This window comes from Schistocerca piceifrons, chromosome 1, assembly GCF_021461385.2.
Source record: "Schistocerca piceifrons isolate TAMUIC-IGC-003096 chromosome 1, iqSchPice1.1, whole genome shotgun sequence".
NCBI classification, from domain to species: Eukaryota; Metazoa; Arthropoda; class Insecta; order Orthoptera; family Acrididae; genus Schistocerca; species Schistocerca piceifrons.
In genome coordinates, this window is record NC_060138.1 from 1,039,523,207 (window position 1) to 1,039,543,156 (window position 19,950).

Genomic DNA, 19,950 nt, shown 5'->3' on the forward strand with positions numbered 1-19,950 from the left:
TGAATGCCCTTTGTACATAATACTGGATAACATCAGAAGCTACTACGGCCGTTCGCGGATGATACTGTTGCGTATAGCAAAGTAAGGTTACAACGCCAGAGAAATGTAGCGAAATACAGGAAGTCCTGTAGATGATCGACACTAAATTCAACGTGCTACGCATAAATAAGTGGAAAGTTCCATTAATGTTCCATTACGCTATTGGAGCAAATCACTTGAAACAGGGATAACCGTAAAATATCAAAGGGCATCCGCCCGGAGCGATCTAAAGTGGAACAATCAAAGAGTACCAGTTACGGGAAAAGAAGATCTCAGACTGAGATTCATTCCAAGGATCCTCAGGGAATGTATTTCATCCACGGAAAACGCGGTTTACGAAACATTCTTTCGACCGATCGTGAGTTTGCTCGTCACTCTGGGGCCTGTAACAAGCAACATTTTATTACTGAACGTTTAGTAAACACGAAAGTTTCACAGATATGCTCAACACAACTTCTCTGTCAAGTGCTAAAAGAGACGCGTTGAGTCTCGTTCTGATTGAGAAACGGCTTTCAGCCCATCTTCCCATTTCTCAGTCATCGGTCACAACTTTCACAAACGACTCACAGCTGTGGTAGACCATTTCAGTCATATCCTTTCTCTCAAGCAAAATGTGCAGACAAGAAACTAAGAGAGAGGTACTCGTAGACTTGAAATTTGAGACGGATCTCTCATTCGAGGAAGACGGCCGTAATTCCTAACGTCCTATAGATCTTAAACGTTACTACGTCTTTAAATTCACTCCAACCTAATTACTAGGAAGGACTGCCTGGGGCGCATCGGCATTACCTCTCACATGACCTACATCAAACTCCTGTGTCAGGTGCTGAAAGAGAGTGGTTGAGTCTCGTTCTGCTTGGGATGCGAATTTCACCCCATCTTTCCTTTTCTCAGTCATCGGTCACAGCTTTCACAAACGGTTCACAGCTGTGGGTAAACCAATCTCAGTCATATCCTTTCTCCCAAGCAAAATGTGGAGACTAGAAACTAAAAGAGAAAGCGGAATGTGGTGCTGTGTTTTGTACCGACATGAACTCCCTTTGCAGAAAGTGCAGAATGGAAGATAAACAACACTTGGCACTGTGAGTTCTCCAAATGCGCATCAGAGCTCTTGCTATCGCTATGTTTCAGGATAGAACTATTTTGTAGCCGGCCGTTGTTGCCTAGCGGTTCTAGGCGCTTTAGTCTGGAATCGCGCGACCGCTACGGTCGCAGATTCGAATCCTGCCTCGGGCATGGATATGTGTGATGTTCCTAAGTTAGTAAGCTTTAAGTAGTTCTAAGTTCTGGGGTTTGGGTTGTTTTGGAGGAGGAGACCAGACAGCGAGGTCATCGGTCTCATCGGATTAGGAAAGGAAGTCGGCCGTGCCCTTTCGAAGGAACCATCCCGGCATTTGCCTGGGGCGATTTAGGGAAATCACGGAAAACCTAAATCAGGATGGCCGGACACGGGATTAAGTTCTAGGGGGCTGATGACCTACGATGTAAAGTCCCATAGTGCTCAGAGCCATTTAAACCATTTGAACTATTTTATACAGATATAAACATTTCATTAGTGGAGCATTAGTCAGATACAACCTACAAGGATTTTCATTGAAATATTTCTGGACATATTACAGCGTCATATTGTAGAATATTGAAAACGCTAAATTAACCAATGTTTCAGCTGTGTTGGAAGTGCCTTCCTCAGCACACAAATTGTTTCAGCTGTTGGTCGTCACTTCCACACTATCTGATCAAAGCATCTGGACACCCCAATGTCATGCAGAACTGTCCACTAGATGTCACGAAAGGCGAAGCAGTAACAGCAGAATGAGTTGGTCAGTGACTTCGAATGTGGACTAGTCTTGGGTGTCAATTGAGTAACAAATCGACGAGGGACGTTGGACATTTCAACGCTTCTAAAACTGCCCCAGTCACTCGTAGTTTCCAAATTCTGCTACCACTACGGCTAGCACAGTGGCTATTCGTAGAGAGTTAAAAAGAATAGAGTCCAGTTGTCCAGCAGCTCCTAATAAGCTACGCATTTCCGCAGTCAGTGTTAAGCGGAGCCTGAGGTGGTGTATAGAGTGACGCCACAGGACAGTGTTGAGCGATTTGGAGTGATGAATCACACCATATCCTGTGGTAACCTGATGTAAGCGTTTGGGTTTGGTGAATGCCTGGCGAACGTTGCCTGCCACGATGTGTATGTGTGACGTTGCGGAATGGAGGTGTTTTTCATGGTTAGGATGTGCAACAGTTCGGAGACGTTGATTGTATGTGCTTGGCAATCCACACTGCCGTAAGGCAGCGTCTTTGAGGCAATTCCTCAAATGGACTGCCCCATCCAGAGTCCAGACCTGAACCCAGTGAAACATCTCTTGGATGGGTTAGAACGTCAACTTCGCTCCAGATGCCGTCGTTCAACATCCTTCTCTGGTTTCGGTTCCTGTGGAAAGATGGGTTACCGTTCCTCCACATACATTCAGACGTCTCATTGAAAGTGTCCCCAGCAGAGTTGAGGGCGTCACAAAGGCGTAGACTGAACACACGATACATTGATGTCCACTAATGGGTGTCCAGATACTTTTGATCAGACAGTAGTTTATGCATTCCGGTTTTCCTCGTTGTGGTGCATGAGGTTTATGTCTATTTCGTACACGTAACAGTGGTTACTTGCGAAGCGTGCAGAGTTACACCAATTACTACGGAACTGAAACAAACGGAAAGTGTGAAAGCCGTTGCCAGTGTAAGGCTTACTCCTTCTGAAAGAAATGAGTTATATTAGGTTTTAAAGTCCTTTGCCTGAGGTCTCGAGTTCGAGTCTCGGTCCGGCACACAGTTTTAATCTGCCAGGAAGCTTCACACTAGGTGTTCAAAAAGTCTCTCCGCAGTGCCGTATGATTGTTAGCCGCGCGTGCCGTGTGATTGTTCGCGTGCCTGGGTTTCTTCCCTTCCAGTGGACTCTCCCAACATTCCACTGTTTGGTTTATCTCAGCCAACGTCGCTAGTATCGGTGGTGTGTGTGTGTCGTTACGTGTTGACGTGAACTTTTCAGTTTAGTTCCCTTGTTCGTTTGTTTCGTTTTTTGTCATTGTTAAAACGCTAACGTGTGTTTTTAGTCGAACAAGTGTTCAAAGCTGGCCGTAATTACACAGTTTCAGTTCGTCAAACATTTAATTCAGTTTTCCCGGAGACAACAGTCCCACAACGCGATACTGTGCGAGATTTGATTAACAAATTTCGAAGTATGAGTTCAGTGACAGATGCACCGAGAAGTGGTCGTCCTAGCGTTTTGTCCGAGGATAAACTACTCGATATTTCCGATAAAATGTCCATGAGTCCAAATAAGTCAGTAAGAAAACTCGCCCAGGAAATTGATGTTAGTGTCGGAACGGCCCACACAGCAGTAAGGAAAAAATTAGAACTTTTCCCATACAAAGTGACAGGCGTCAAGAACTGAAAAATACTGATCATGGCAAGATCTCAATGGTTCAAAAATTTCGTTTCAAACAAAATGGAAGGAATATTCTTAATGAAACATTTTTCACTGATGAGGCGTGGTTTCATTTACCCGGGTACATGAACTTGCAAAATTCTCGTACGTGGAGTACTGCAGATCCACTGCGTATTCATGAGGAACCAATTCAATCTATGAAAATAGGAATTCGGATTGCAATTTCTAGACGTCAGATTGTGGGTTCCACATTTTTCAACGAAACAATAAACGCACAACGATACCGCAGTGATATTCTGTACCCATTCATAGGAGACCTTGTGTTAAGTGAAATACTGAACGGTTATTTTCAAGAAGATGGTGCAACCGCGCATACAGCTCGCGTTTCAATGTCACTGCTTGCTGATGTTTTTGGTGATCGGATAATTTCACAGGGACTTTGGCCTCCACGATCGCCTGACCTCACACCACCTGACTTTTTCTTCTGGGGTGCATCGAAAGCAACTGTCTATAAAAACCGTTCAAAATCCATCGATGAATTGAAAACTGCAATATCCACTTTTATTGCTTCTGTTACAGAAGAAGTGTTACAGCTTGTGTTTGGAAACATGATTAGACGAATTGAATTGTGTATTCAACAACAGGGGGAACACTTTCAACATTTAATGTGAAAATTAGTAAGTGAAAATGATTATTCAATAAATTAATAATTTGTATTTTACTGAGTTTCACTTCGGTATATTCACTGCGGCATACGGCACGCGCGGCTAACAATTAATCATACGGCACTTCGGAGAGACTTTTTGAACACCCCGTACCAGCGCACACTCCGCTGCAAAGTGACAATCTCATTCTGGGAACTCGGACGAGTCCTTCCCAGGCAAACTACTCTGTTATTCACCTTAAGATTTAATGAGACCACGGCAAACCAAAATGTGGTTGGTTGGACGATGATCAGAGCCCCTCTCTATTCGCAATGCGAGTCCAGTCCGTTAAATACTCCTCCCAAAGAGCACCGAAGAAACTGTCGACTATATTGTGCCCATCCGACGGACGATTCACGAAGAACCGTGTCAAGTGCCCTCACTTCACGAGAGACGGCGGGCGGATTTGGAATCACACCAATAACTTCAGTTTAGTCTGATGATCAGAATCTATATTACATCGCCACGCCTTGACTTACCACCAAAATGGGGAATATTTCTTCCGCTACCAAAATTCGAAATTGGCAGCTTTCAAGTCGGAATTCGAATTAGGATGCGCTTTACATTAAGGGCAACGATTACCTATGAGCTGCCGAAAATATGTTTATGTATCTGCTACCCCGAAACTGTTACTTCTAAGTTCTGAAACAACAGCGAAGGCGTAAAACCAGTTGTCTCGGAGACAACAAATGCGACATCGCGATTTACGAATAATTTCAAGTTCTATAAAAGACGAATGACTCACGAGGAAAAATTTTGAACTAGTAAACCAAGGGTTAGCAGACTTGTTTCATTGTCCTCCAACTTCACTTCCGTTTGGACTCTCAGCAGAAGATGTGTCTCTGTACATATTTTCGGCAAAATATACTCCTGGGACGATGACGGCGTGCCAACTTTCCAGAAGTGCGATAACCTCTTTACTAGCCTGGCAGAGTCTCAAGAGATCTAACTTTCATTTATAAAAATAACTGTGTTGAAATGCAACCAGTTATACGAGACAGGCGGCGTAACATACGACAGAGGACGCAATATATCGATACTGAAAATGTTTCAGGCAACACGGAATAAAACTCTGCCAGTTCCTTTTGTTAGCGAATCTCCGTGATATTAAAACTAATTCAGTGTCACAGAAAATCTCGTATGCACATACTGCTGACGCCTGTTGCTATGGCGTACTGTTTACTTTCCAGTAATGGTATTTGGGACGCTAATCATCTCTTTCTCTGTCCCTCAATCTTTCCCCTCTCCCACCCCTCCCCAACCCCACCCTCACCTCAGACCCGCCACCAGAATCCATCCGGCCTCTCTCTTTCTCTCTCTCTCTGCCTCTCTCTCTCTCTCTCACGCACGCGCACGCGCGCGCACACACACACACACACACACACACACACACACACACTTGGATTTGTTGTTGCTACATAGACTCTAACCCACTTATAGAACATGCTCTGTACTTTCTTTGTGCTGCACATACAACACCTTGTCGTATTTAGCGTCGTGTACAACGAAAGGCATGTTTCGTTTCATAATTCAAAACAGATATCTGGTGCTAACACGAGGGTCACAGATGCGAAGGAAATTGCTATGTATGAGACTTATTTCACATGAAGACGTCTTTTATTACACAGTGTGAGCGGTACTGACTCCTAAATAATAAACACAATACTCACGGTAGCCCTAATATGATGTCCAATTTCGAATATGCTGAACTGCTTAGAATCGTAAAAAAAATCATATGAATGTGTTAATGGTACAGCCGCGACTTTGAATAGATTTCCTGTATTTCTTGACGGCTGTAGTCGCTGCAGCGCCTGTTCCTTCAAACATGCATGCACGACCGAAATTCTTAATAACACAGGCACCGCTATACCACATTTATTCGCCAAGATCAGGCTCTCGTCTCTCAATAAATATGTCCTTCCTGGACGGGAATATACGTAACGTACGAGAGCAGGTTGTGACACATGGACGCCAGCATATGGAAGTTTGAGGCTGGCTGTGGTTCGTGCTCGGATGGCCGAAGCGGTTAAGGTGAACGCTCGCGTTACGTGGGAAATCCGGGTTCAAGTCCCAGTACGGTAAAAATGTTCACTGTCGTCATTCCAATATGCAGCCGAAGGTAGTTTATATTCGCAACTGCGAAAACATTTCCTGTATTTCTTAATGACTGTAGTCCCTGCAGTGCCTGTTCTTCAGACAAACATGCATTCATGTCCAAAAGACCACTGCATCATACTTCTTAATACCACAGACACTGCTATTCCGTGTAGACTACAAATGCCATACTTCACTCTTATACACTGATGAAAATCAATGGTTAGAATTATATATTAATACCTTCAGCTGCTGACGGGCGTTGATGTATATCAACGGGGACAGGTGAAACTGTGTGCCCCGACCGGGACTCGAACCTAGGATCTCCTGCTTACATGGCAGACGCTCTATCCATTTTTTAACCCCGTTTTGTTTGCTCTTGTTCGTTGCATCTGCTCGGGACGGACGTCGTAAGACATCCGTTTAGATCGTTGTTGATCTATTAACTCAGTTTTTTTATTACAGAGGGCAGCTAACCCTCTGACCGAACACGCTGAGCTACCGTGCCGGCTGTCCATCTGAGCCACCGAGGGCACAGAGGGTAGTGCGACTGCAGGGACTATCTCGCACACGCCTCCTGCGAGACCCACATTCTCACCTTATATGTCCACACACTACATTCGTAGTGTCCCTACCCAACACACTCATTACTCGTGGACATATAAGGTGAGACTGTGGGTCTCGCGGGAGGCGTCCGCGTGGTAGTTCCTGCAGTCGCGCTCTCCTCTGTGTCCTCGGTGGCTCAGATGGATAGAGCGTCTGCCATGTAAACAGGAGATCCCGGGTTCGAGTCCCGATCGGTGCACACATTTTCACCTGTACCCGTTGATATATATCAACGCCTGTCAGCAGCTGAAGGTATTAATATCTAATTCTAATTTCGTTCTAGACGGCTGCAGGTCGTGAATGGTGTTTGTTCTGTCGGACATCTTCGAAAGAACAGACACCATATCCATATAAGTATAAAATCAATGGTGCTGAGGCTGGAACTTACTATCTGATGTAGCGTCCTTCACTTCTTCTCTTGTAGAACGTGCTGAAAGAACTCTGAGCAGCTCATATTATAATTTGTTTTAACTAGAAGTTCACTTTCCACAGATCCCACCTTAAGCTTGTTTCACTTTGAAAATACGAAACGTGTCAATACTCCTTTACTCCGTCACCCCATAAATACAACTGCCTCTTCAACATTAACCATTTCGAAAACGTGGTGACGAAACAGCTGACTTTTAAAACCACTGCTTTTTTTTTTACTTCTCGTGTGTTTTACACATAATGGCTAACAAGAACAAAAAGTTAATGAATATGAAATTAACAATTTTACAATATGATATAAAAAAGTAAAACTGCAAAAGTAAACCGTAAAAGGAGGAACTTGAGGGTGTCCCATAACACACATGTAAGGACACGGGACAGTCTTAGAAAAGTGGGGACGATCGAGGAGGGTGGCAATCAACACTTGTTACTAGAAATTGTTATGGCATGTATCCACCCTTCGCCATTATAAACAGCTCCAAATCTGCTGGTGACGTGTCTGAACGTCTGTGGAGATCTGGCAGCCTATTCTTCCTCAAGAACAGAAACCAAGAAGTTAGTAGTATTGGACACTGCGGTCTCGAATGAAGTTCACCTTCTAACTCATCAATTGGTTTCAGGTCGCGACTCTGCGCAAGCCACTCCATTTCTAAACGTTACTGTCCACACACCATTACCTCACAGGTGCCTCGTTATGACAGGGAGTACTGTCAAGCTGATACCAACAATCATTGTCTCCAAGCTGTTCCTGTACTGTACGCAGCACACAATGCTGTAAAATGTTTTCATATTTTTCCGCATTTAGCATTTTCTGAAGCGTAATAAGAGGACCAGAAACTAAACACGAAAACAGCCCTATACTGGCGCTACAGACAGGTAACATTCTCCAGGCATTCGTCAAACCTAAAACCTTCCGTCGGATTGCGACAGGATACAGCGCGATTCATCACTCCAAATCACTCGTTTCCAATTATCCTCTGTACAGTGGTGTCGCTCTTCACAACACCTCAAGTCTCTCTTAGCACTGACTACAAAGACGTGTGGCTTACAGGGAGCTGCTCGACCTTTGTCCAGGTTCTTTTTGACACCTTAATCACAGTCATTGTGCTAGCTGGACTGGTGTAGCACTTCGAAACTCACGTCTGATTCCTTCCCCGGATTTCACGCGATTTTTTACAACCGGCCTCGACAGTGCTCGACAGTCCCTGTCCGTCAGTAGATCAGATCTGCAGCATGGTCTTTGTTTAGCTGTGGTTGTTTCTTCGCGTTTCCATTTCGCACTCACATGGCCAACTGCCGACCTGGACAGCTTTAGATGCGCTGATACATCCGTGATGGGTGTTTCAATGACTAGCCCACGCTGAAAGTCACTGAGCTCTCTTGACCAACCCATTCTGGTGTTAATGCTTCTCTACTGACAACACGATACTGTCCCACTCATGTTACACCACTCGTTTCGTCTGTCGTGCCGTTTATTATCCAATTCCGCGTTACACAGGGGTGCCCGGACACTTTTAATCAGATAGTGTAACTCTATGTTGAAGTCCCGAGCTATTATCCACGTACAGCTTCGTTACTGGTTAACGTCGAAATAAGTTCTCTACTTTCATCACATTTAGCCCTTTAAAAGGTGACGCAGGAGGTTCATGCGTGACGAACACTATATACAACTATCAAGGAATGTTTCAAATTTTTCTGCATCGCATGTATATATCGTAGAAGATGAATTGGCTGGGACAGTCAAGTTCACAGGTCTTCCCGATTCCCAATTTGAATATATTGGGTTGTTGCTATTGGAAGACTGATGAAAACCCATTTTTGTTGCTTTTGCTTGTTTCTCCAGACGCACAGGATGAGGCGTTGCATATATTAAGCAACGAATCTCCAGCAGCTGGATCATCCAAACAATGGTCGAGAAGCCAAGGGCTTGCAAAACTATCGCGTGCACTATTATGGTCGTGACACATGAACTAAAATGAATACATGTTTTTCGTGAAAGAAAATGCATTAAAAAATCCCCCCTCCCCCGCCCACACACACAGCGCAAGAGCACTTTGCCTGAGCTAATCCCCGGATTGCCGCTGTTCACATAGTTTCACCGTTCTTTGACCACCATCTTTTTCATGTTTCATTGTCATACTTAACCAAATCGAGCCGCCCACCATGAGCAATTCCAAGCACTGTAAAAATCAGTTCTGCTTCATTTAGCTTTCGCGAATGAAAGTGTGACCGATCGTCAGAAAATGAGGAGTGGTTTACAACTGTTTCGTGATTCATCTTTAGTTCCTTACAGTTATCATGACTGCAAAGGCGCCAGTGCTGCAAAACTCTTCACATGATTACATCGACTTTTCCAGTGCTTTCTTGAGAACGGTGAGACGCATATGTGACATCAATATTTCAAGAGATAAAACGCTTTAATCATCCTTCTATCTGATGTACTGATGCCGCAACATGTTCAAAAACATTACAAATCGTTTTAGGCAACGTGAACTGCATGCAGCCTTTTTGTACACATATTTCAGCATGTATTGGTTTTCTTCTGTCTTTTTACACGGATTCAAGAAACAAAACCTTTTCTTGGCTGCACTATGTTCAGTCAATGTCAGATCGGAAAAAAGTTCCAGAAGTAAGCGATCGAAATCCATCAACACTAGTATATGAACAAACGTTTTCTCCAAACCTTTTTTCTCAGTTTGTAATAATAATGTCTTAAATATGTAATTTACCTCTTTTTATACCTAAACCTACACGTAATGTGCTTAATTTTTCTTGCTAATTAAAATTTCGATTTGAAACATTCAGTACGTTTCTTTGACTAAATTATTTTAACTTTTCATTTTGAACTAATTTCGAAAAGCGATATTAAGGAAACGAAAGTCGTTATTGAAGCTTTCTTCTTTATTCAACACTTAAAATATCAAGCTAGAAACAAGGTGATCAGATTTGACCAATGCGACCACTGATCTAGAGCAATGTCTACTACTCTTTTACACAGTGATGAGCTGTTTCTGGTGTTACGAAGCTGCTTTGTTTTTTAGCCTCTTTTTATAGCTACGTGCTTTCGTAAACTGTCTCGCATTACAAAATTATCTCGTCATTGACTGTGACTCATACACTACATAGGAAGAGACTGCCGCTCTGCGGCTACGACTGTGTAGCAATGCACATTCTGATGGATTACAAATTTTGCGAGGCCAAAACTACTAACGGAGATTCCAGAATGAGATTTTCACTCTGCAGCGGAGTGTATGCTGATATGAAACTTCCTGGCAGGTTAAAACTGTGCGCCGGACCGAGACTCGAACTCGGGACCTTTGCATTTCGCGGGCAAGTGCTCTACCAATTGAGCTATCCAAGCACGAATCACGTCCCGTCCTCACAGCTTTACTTCTGCCAGTACCTCGTCCCCCACCTTCCAAACTTTACAGAAGCTCTCCTGCGAACTTCTGTAAAGTTTGGAAGATAGGAGACGAGGTACTGGCAGAAGTGAAGCCTTGAGGACGGGCTGTGAGTCGTGCTTGGGTAGCTCAATTGGTAGAGCACTTGCCCGTGAAAGGCAAAGCTCCCGAGTTCGAGTATCGGTCCGGCACACAGTTTTAATCTGCCAGGAAGTTTCTTATTAACGAAGATGTTTTGGAACTCAAGGCGACGTTGTTTTCGAGGAACGCTATTAAGCAAATTTGGAGTCGCGGCATTTGAAGCTGACTGTAGAACGATCCTACTGCCGCCAGCTGACATTTCACGCAATGACCATGAAGATAAGATACGAGACATTGAGGCTCTTACGGAGGCATATAAACAGTCGTTTTGCCCTCGCTCTTCTTGCGAGTGGAACAGGAAAGGAAATGACAAGTAGTGGTATGGGGTACGCTGCGCCACGCACTGTACACTGGCCTGTGGATAATGTATGTAGATGTAGATGAATACATCAACATCTACATACATTGTGGGCTTATTTGGTGGAGGAGGGTAGGGGGTGGAGTTCTTCCCTCGCTCCATTTGCGAGTGGAACAGAAAAGGAAATGACTAATTGTGGCAGAAGATACCCTCCGCCATGCACCGTACGGTGGCCTGCAGATTACGTATGTAGATGTAACTGTTCTAGCGAAAGCAAGTCTAGGGCGCGTGCAGAGGCGTGAAGACATTGATTTTTCCCTCGTCCAATACGAGAACTGATTAGGACATAAAATGGCTACTGTTGGTGCGAAGTACCCTTTGCCTCTCACCGCGCAGTGAGTTGACGAGCATACACGGGAACGCAGAAGCAGGACCACGCACTGTGCCTGGCTGTGCCGGCCTGCTGAACACCATCCGTGTTGCGCAGGCAGCGGAGCCTGTATTTCGCAGGCGCAGCTCCTCCCCCGCCGTTACGAGCCCGTCACGTGACGCGAAGCGCTATTTTGCCCCCGATTGCCTATTTTTATCCAGTCCGCTGGTGAGCCGGCCAGCGCGGCGCATATTTGGAGTTGGCTGGCTTCTCCAGCGCCGCTCTCGTAACCATCCAGCAAACGTCACCTTACATCCACACGCCCTCCAAATGTGGTCCCTTTGCTGGTCGCTATTTGCATTCCGTACTCGTCTCAAAGAAATACGAGAAGAACCCTGCGTTACAAATACACTCTCTGACTGTCCAAAAGTCTAATTTCAGCATTTATAATAAATGATCTAACGATAACTCCTGCATCTGCATTTCAAGAGAGGTGGATGATAGGCATATACAGGGCGAGTCAAGAGGAAAGGTACATACTGTGAGGGATGAGTCATTCTGAACAAAAAACTACAAATGAACATATGGTCTTTTCTTAACCGTATCCGATTACAGCTGTTAGAAAATCACGGGCGTCAGTCACGTGTCCTTCACAGCACTCACATGCGAATACAATAAAAGCTATAATAGGCTAGGTTAGTGTTGTCTTTAGGTGGCCATTTCAATGCACGTGGCGCGGTATTATTGATGATCAACTCATAGGCCTAGTTGTTTTAGATAAGCGTCTTAATGGAGACTGGTACCTCGATTTCCTCCAAAATGTATTACCAGAACACTGGGAGGATATTCCTTTGGAACACGAAGTCGTATGCACTTTCAGCACGACGGCCAGTGACACCGAACCTCGATGAAACGTATTGGATCGGTCGCCGTGAAGTCATTTCTTGGCCGCTGTGGTCACCTGATCTTACTGCAACAGATTACTGTTCGTGGGGTTGGCTTTAGAGCGAAGTCTACAAGTGCAGTGTGGACTCCTCACTCGTACTTTGCAATAAAAGGCGTACGAATGAGCTCAGTGCAGCAACACAACAGCCGTATAAAAGAGCTGCAAATTGCATTGCAGTTGACGGTGGACTTTTCGAATATCTTTTTGTGAGGAAGTGTACACAATCAAACAAAAGCATTAGATCACAGTGTTTCATTTTACTCTCACCTGTATTTCCCCATTGTTGTATTAGTTTCCTCGAAAACTGTTAAGAACAGGACATGTGTTCATGTGTCACACGTTCATGTGAAATTTTTTTGTTCAGCACCACTAACACTATCACTCCTCAAAGCATGTACCTTTCCTCCTGACTCACCCTGTCTGTCCTGCATAACTAGCAGCCTGTGACTTCCAAGCTCAGCTAGCTAATGCTGAGACTGCCAACAATCCACACGTCTTATTCCAACTACTTCATACTGGAGTTTCTCTTTAATTGTGTCCTTGATACGGTGATCAACGAATGGCGACGAAGAATGAAAGGAGTTGTTGGAATACAAATACGGCACAAAAAAAGCGTACATTGCCTGGCATTTGCTGATAATATTGTGATATTATTCATTAGAAGAGGCTATTAATTACATCAAGCAACTACAGAGAGAAGCGACTGTTGCGGACCTACATATCTCTGTCGAAGAGAGACAGTATATGATAAACATGAAGACATCTCATGGAAGACAACAGAAGGTACCAAAGTTCAGTAGGTACAGATATTTAAATACCTAAGGCAATGGGTAAAAACTGACCAGACAGAAGAAAAACAATGGGAGCACAAATAAACATCAGTTTAGTGTACAAACTATGAACATCTACAATAAGAAGAATCTTTCGATCAATGCAGAACTGAGATATTACCAAACAGTGATTCACCATGAAGGCTCGTACGCAGCAGAAAGTCCACACCTCATAAGAACAGGACTACTTAAGAGGCCAGAATTTTTGTAACGACTGTTTCTCAGGATGATATTGAGACCAAGAAGAACAGAAGCACCCAGAACTGTATACCAAGACAGAGAATCTCAGGCACCATCAGTAAAGAAAGGTTCATGTTCTTTCGACACATCCATAGGATGGACCAGGGGAAGTTTACATACCAGATAATACAACTACTTCTGAACAAGAGAATTAAAGTAGATGGATTCAAGAGACACGAAAGGATCTGGGAGAAACTGAAACACAGGAAACAGATATTTACTACAGGATGTGTTTCAAGTAAAAAATTCAGGCTGTTATAGGTTCCCGGGACACTCAGGGTAAAACCATGGTGGATAGAAGAGTCATGAAGGTTGCAAAGTATGAGAATGAAAGAATAATGGGGAAAGATAAAAACTAGAAGAAACGAAGCTGACCCGAATTATTGTAGTCCTCAGATATCCAAATGAAAAGGAGAAGGAAGAAGAACAAGGAGAAGAAAGCCTTGCTTACTAGGCATTAATTTGTAGTGCTTTGCCTTTCTTCTTTCCAGTGACGTAATAAGAGTTTAAAACGCCGAGGATAATCTTCGCTATCCGCCAACATTTCCTCATTTTGTGTTTAATAAACTATTCTTTTTGCACTATACAGTTTAAAATACGGAACAACACGCAGTCTAAAGTTGCAGTGATTGCAAAGATAACGCAATTCCTTTCTTAGTGTTTCATTGTCGATCAATGCAAAGCCGCAAGGAACAAAAGCAATAAACATAGAATGCCATTCGATATACACTCCCGTTATGTTGGCTCACTTGGCAACTACGGTGGCTCCATCAAGCAACTGAAAACAAGAAAGAAGCAACTCCGTACGAGGAATGGACAAGTCTTATTGAACCGTTGCTCAATAGAAACCAGTTTCCATCCCCTCATTATATCCTGTCACATGTCTCCATCTCCTCCCTAATTAATGCCCTTCAGTCCTTTCCCTTCTTCGTTTCCCCTTCGTAATTCGCCCTCCCTCTGCCCTTACCCTAATTTATTTCGCCTGTCACAAAAATGCGCCCCATACGAACGGTGGCCATGTTGCGCCCCCCACCCCACAGCTACCACAACTTAGTTAAGCCTCTTCCCTTACCCTAATTTATTTCGCCTGTCACAAAAATGCGCCCCACAGGAACGGTGGCCATGGTAAGCCCGCCACCCCACAGCTACCACAACTTAGTTAAGCCATTGCTTCGACCAGAACGCCATTTCCATTATCCTGATATGAACGAACTAACCACTTTCAATCTGAATCACGCCGCAAAGTGATATTTTTCGCGAACACAAGACAGAAACTCGAATACATTAATGCAAACGACGACTGTGTGAATCAATACGTGTTCAGCACCGAGCTATGGGAATATTTTAATATGAAAAGGCATTGTTGCTCGGACTCTACATTCAGCTTTACGTACACCCATATCTTGTTGCACAAAATGTAACTCTGAATCTACTTCTATAACCTGCAGGCCACCTCACTGTGAGTGATGGAGGGTACTTTGTGTACCGCTGTCGGTTCCCTCCTTTCCCGTTCCATTTCCGTGATAGGTTCGCGGGAAGAACGATTGCCGGTAAGCCTCCGTGTGGGGTCTAATCTCTTTAATTTTATCCTGACAGTCCTTTCGCGAGATACACGGTGGAGGAAGCAATGTATTTGTCGACTCGTCTATGAACGTACGCTCTCGCAACTTAAACAGTAAAGCACTTAATGACGCGGAACGCCTCTTTTGCAGCGTTTTGCCACTGGAATTGGTTGATGATCTTCGCGATGCTTTCGTGCTTGCTAAATGAGCCTGTAACGAAACGCGCTGATCCTCATTTGATCTACCCTACTTCCTTTATCAGTCTTATCTTGTACGGACCTCCCCATATTGACGAGCAGTATTCAAGCATTGGCTGAACGAGTGTTTTGCAAGATACCTCCTTCCCGAGTGTACTACATTTCCTAAGGATACTTCCAATGAATCTGTCTGGCATCTGCCTTACCTGCGATTAGGGCGATGTTATTGTTACACTTTAAATAGCGCCGTAGTAGCCTAGATATTTTACGGGTGTAACTGCTTCCATTGTTTGTTCTGCAACCGTGCAATACTATAATTTCTGTCTCTGTATATGCAATACGTTACATTTGTTTACGTACCGAGTCGATCGCACTCCCTGCACAAGCATCGATCCTGTCAGCTCTTCCTGCATATCATTAGAATTTTCTAGAATCGCGACTTCTCTGTACACACAGCATTATCCGCGAAAAGCCTTATGGAACTTATGACGTGTAATCAGCGACCATCAGCCATTAGCGCAACGTAGAGTACTGTAGCGTCCAGACGAGACCGTCTTAAGTGTTCAAATGGTTCAAATGGCTCTGAGCACTATGGGACCTAACTTCTGAGGTCATCAGTCCCCTAGAACTTAGAACTACTTAAACCTAACTAACCTAAGGACATCACACACATCCATGCCCGAGGCAGGATTCGAACCTGCGACCGTAGCGGTCGCGCGGGGCCAGATTGTAGTGACTAGAACCGCTCGGCCACTTCGGCCGTCCGTCTGAAGTGTAGTCTGTGAGTGGCTCTCTAGCGCGCACTTAATGGAAACTCTATCATCTTAAGTAAGACTAAGCGAACATCACATGTGATTCACTGAAATTTCGATGTTGATCGAGATCGAAAGAGCAGATAGGCGCCATAATGTTTCGTATCTTTCATTGGCTAGACCAAGAGAGTATCGAGCAATACTTCTCCTCTCCGACTTTTTGAAGAATGTTGAAACTCATGGACTAAAATACCTTAACTGTCGCTGTAACTCCACGGTTTTCGGTAGAAGTTCCTAGGCCTAGTGAGCATAGGCCTAAAGAAGACAGTCTATAGATACAGGGAATTGGACAGCTGTGGGGGGCACCTGACAGTTCTCGCCTTAGTTGAATTAGGAGGGCGCCTTTTCTTCGATTTCATCTTCTTCTTCTCCTCACACGAGAAGAGTTTTTTAATTATTGATTTTATATTTTCAATCACATTTCGTTTTGGTAGCTTCTTAATATCGATAATTTTAATTTTGAAATAACCTTTTCCTTTCACTATACCTTCCTGTCGTCTTCAGTTTCTTCACGATTCTGATGTGAAGATCCTTGTACCACGAAAGCATGCAGATTGGGATGCAGATTTCTTTGGACAAACTTTGTGAGAGGAATTTCTTTCAAAACAAGAGCTAGTGCCAATGGAGGCGAATAATGGAGTGTGTGTATGTGTGTGTGTGGGGGGGGGGGGGGGGGAGGAAATAGAGTCTTGTCTGAGCTAACTCACTTCACAATTAAGAAAGTCCTCTCTCTTTATCATTGCCAGAAAGCGTATAAAAGAACTGTCTTCACACACTTTTCCCGCCACTAACAGGAACTGGATTGAAGCACCATTGTAGAAGTGTACTTCAGACAGAAGGATATGGCTAAACTCTAAGCAGCTTTATCTCTGTAGGAATGCCGGGTGAATAGACACGCGAAGTAACACTCTGTCGTGGTTGTGGAGTGAAACTGCACTATTTTATTAATTTAGTCATCGTACATTTCTACAGAGGCGTTCTCATAAGAAGGGTACAAAGAACCGACTAACTGCCTGCTATATCACAAAGATAAAACACATTCAAAAGAACTAGTCACTCAAATTAAATTTTTAAAAAATCATGTACGCGATTACAAAATCATTTTTTTAAACTAAATGATTTATATGTTGCATCCCAAACAGAAGGAACCGTTGGCGTGACTCGAACCTGGAACCTTTGCCTTCCTCGTCAAGTGCTCTACGAACTGAGGCTATCAAAGGCGTGACTCACGATCCGCCCTCATAGATTTACTTCTGCCAGTATCTCTCTCCAACCTGCCTTAGTCTGCCAGACATTTTCAATTCAGCTATAGAGTAAGTATTCGTTCTGGACCCAGGGAGTTGATCGAAACCATCATCCAATCGTAGCTGCATTATTAAAGCAGAACTTCCGAGTGCAGCAGCATATTCGTAAAGGCAAACATTTCGAACTTTACACCAAAAAACACTTATTAGTAACTCAATTAAGAAACAGCTGTGTTAGTTGAACACTCGTGACAGGATATCGAAATCCGGTGTCTACCTTTTTCTGTTAGTTTACTTCCGACTCAAATTTCAGTCAACCGGTGATGACATATGGAGGAATCAAATAGAAAACAGTACTTGCGTCGATAACAGACCAGGGTTCGAATCTCGTGTTCAGCAAATTATATTAATCATGACTGTATCACTAAGCCTTTTTACCTATCTCTATCTAGGGAATACCGGTACATAATCTCTACATTCAGTCCTACTCAAATGATGGTTACAAAATTGTGAAGCTTTCTTCTACAGCTGTGTTGATGCAATGATTAAACAAGAAAGTGAACAACACTGATAGAGATCCGACGCCTTTCATGATTCACAATTTGCATAAGACAATATCTACGTGCGAATCTCGTAAGCACCACAGTTTCAAAAATGTTCCCCAAAATACGTTATTTCTGTCGTCCATCGTCAATCCCTCTCCACAGGCTCTTATTTCAGTCTGCTTTGTAAGACATGATGTAACACACATACGCTACAGAACTGTAGACATGATAAACGTAAATATACCGTAAAGTTCTGAATGCAAGCAATCACTACATATTACTATACGAATTTGTTTCCCATAACACCCCACGATCCACAGCTGTAACACAGAATTGTTATTTCAAAATTCGGCGACTGTCAATCAATTCGCATTTCAGTGACGAGTTACGATTATGGACTTTAAAAAACAACAGAATTTGTCGTGGGTCGTGGCAAAGATGGCCGATGATGACACTCTGTGTAAATAAAAGTCGAAACATATATACGTGCAATGTTTGTGAAATATTCTGACGTTGACGATTTTCTCTGGCAGTTTGGCCGCCTTCCATCCCATACGATACGTCTGAGACGGCTAACAGCTGTTTTCTAAGTCGTTTCCAGAACTTTGTTTATGTCCCTTGCGCCAGAAAGCTATTTCTGCGAATGCAAATTTCAGACTGTTGCGACATCTTGACCGACATTCGGTGTTTATCTGCCGCCATTACGGCTGCTGCAGCCGTCAGACGTGCTTCGATATTCGAGTGAGCGCTGAAATAGTGTACAAATGGAGATATTTCGTACAACTGCGATACGAAATCTGTAGATTGCTGACGTAGACTGTTAGCTCAGTTACACAATAATGCATTTTATTCACGGCAAAGTAGGTGAAGACATTGAAATGCGGTGAAATGCTGGAGTACTAAGCCCACTTCGTGCATTATCTATTTGTACTTATGCAAGACAAACTGTATTCGCAATGCACAGCATCGAGAAAGCGATCATTGTCTTTCGTTCTTAATTCGATTTTTTCCCCAGGAATCTTAAAGCTTTAATAATTTTTAAGATAACATGCTTGTTAGCAAAATTTTCACATCATTGCGCAACCACCTTCTTAACCGTAAGTTAGTTGAATCCTAATAACAAATGTATTATCATTTCTTACGCAATAGTAATAACTACAGTGATTAAATGATACCACAGAGTTCGTTTTATATTTCCACCGTAATTTTGACAGTTTATTTGTCACTTTACTTAAATATTCTTGTGTAACGGTACAGCACGTCATCCGAGATGCATCTTGCAGTACATTGAAACGAACACACCACTTTAGCACATACAAAATCTTTCAAGGGAGGGAATGAAATGAAAGGCCTTCCCTGAAAATACGCGAACTTGTTATCTGGGCCAATCAGATGTGAACGACGCAGGGTAAATTATGCAGGAAGCCATCTTGGATTATTGCTTTCAAGACTTCATATCAAGAACTGTACACAACAGCTTGTAGTTCGCACTTTACCACAAAAGTTATTTCGGAGAGGAAAAAGTTAATGAGAGCCGCCACGCAACAAACGTCAAAGACAGGAAACCCACCTGCCATGCTGGTCTGCCCGGCATGCTGTCTTGTATTCTCAGTGCTCTTAAGGGCTGAAGAGAGTCCTGTCGCCCAACGCGCGCGCTCTTGCTCTGGCACTGGAATAGCTGCGGTCGGCTTTATGCTAGCCCTGTTGAGTCAGGCGCAGGGGGTGGCGGAGTGGGGGTAGCGGCGGGGATACCTGTTTTAGTAGGGCTAGTCTCGATTTCCCAAGTGTGGATCGCACGTCCTTGTGCGTCACGCTTGCTAGAAGCTGTGAACTGTTGAAAGGCGTACCGCCCCTAACAGACCGCATACGCGAGTCGCCGCTCTCGTTTCATGGGGTTGCAAGCAGTCTAAAAACTCACTTGAGTGCATTTGCAGGGGCGCCAACATTCGTGACAGCTGTGCGCGATGTAGCCCAAAAGAACTTCGTGATAGGTTTACGAGCTTAGTAGCAGGAGGGTGCGAAGATATGTTTTCCAACAGAGCCGAACATTTGT

The 19,950-nt window shown here is 43.7% G+C and overlaps 1 protein-coding gene across 1 annotated transcript in view; it reads right to left on the bottom strand.

Moving 5' to 3' along the window:
- Positions 1-19,607, bottom strand: part of LOC124725368 (muscle-specific protein 20-like) — a 178,907-nt gene extending 159,300 nt beyond the window's left edge. Inside the window, exon 1 of the mRNA XM_047248457.1 lies at positions 19,468-19,607. Coding sequence (XP_047104413.1) covers positions 19,468-19,491 — 24 coding nt within the window. The 5' untranslated portion in view covers positions 19,492-19,607. The remainder of the gene's footprint in view (positions 1-19,467) is intronic.
- Positions 19,608-19,950: the final 343 nt, after the last annotated feature.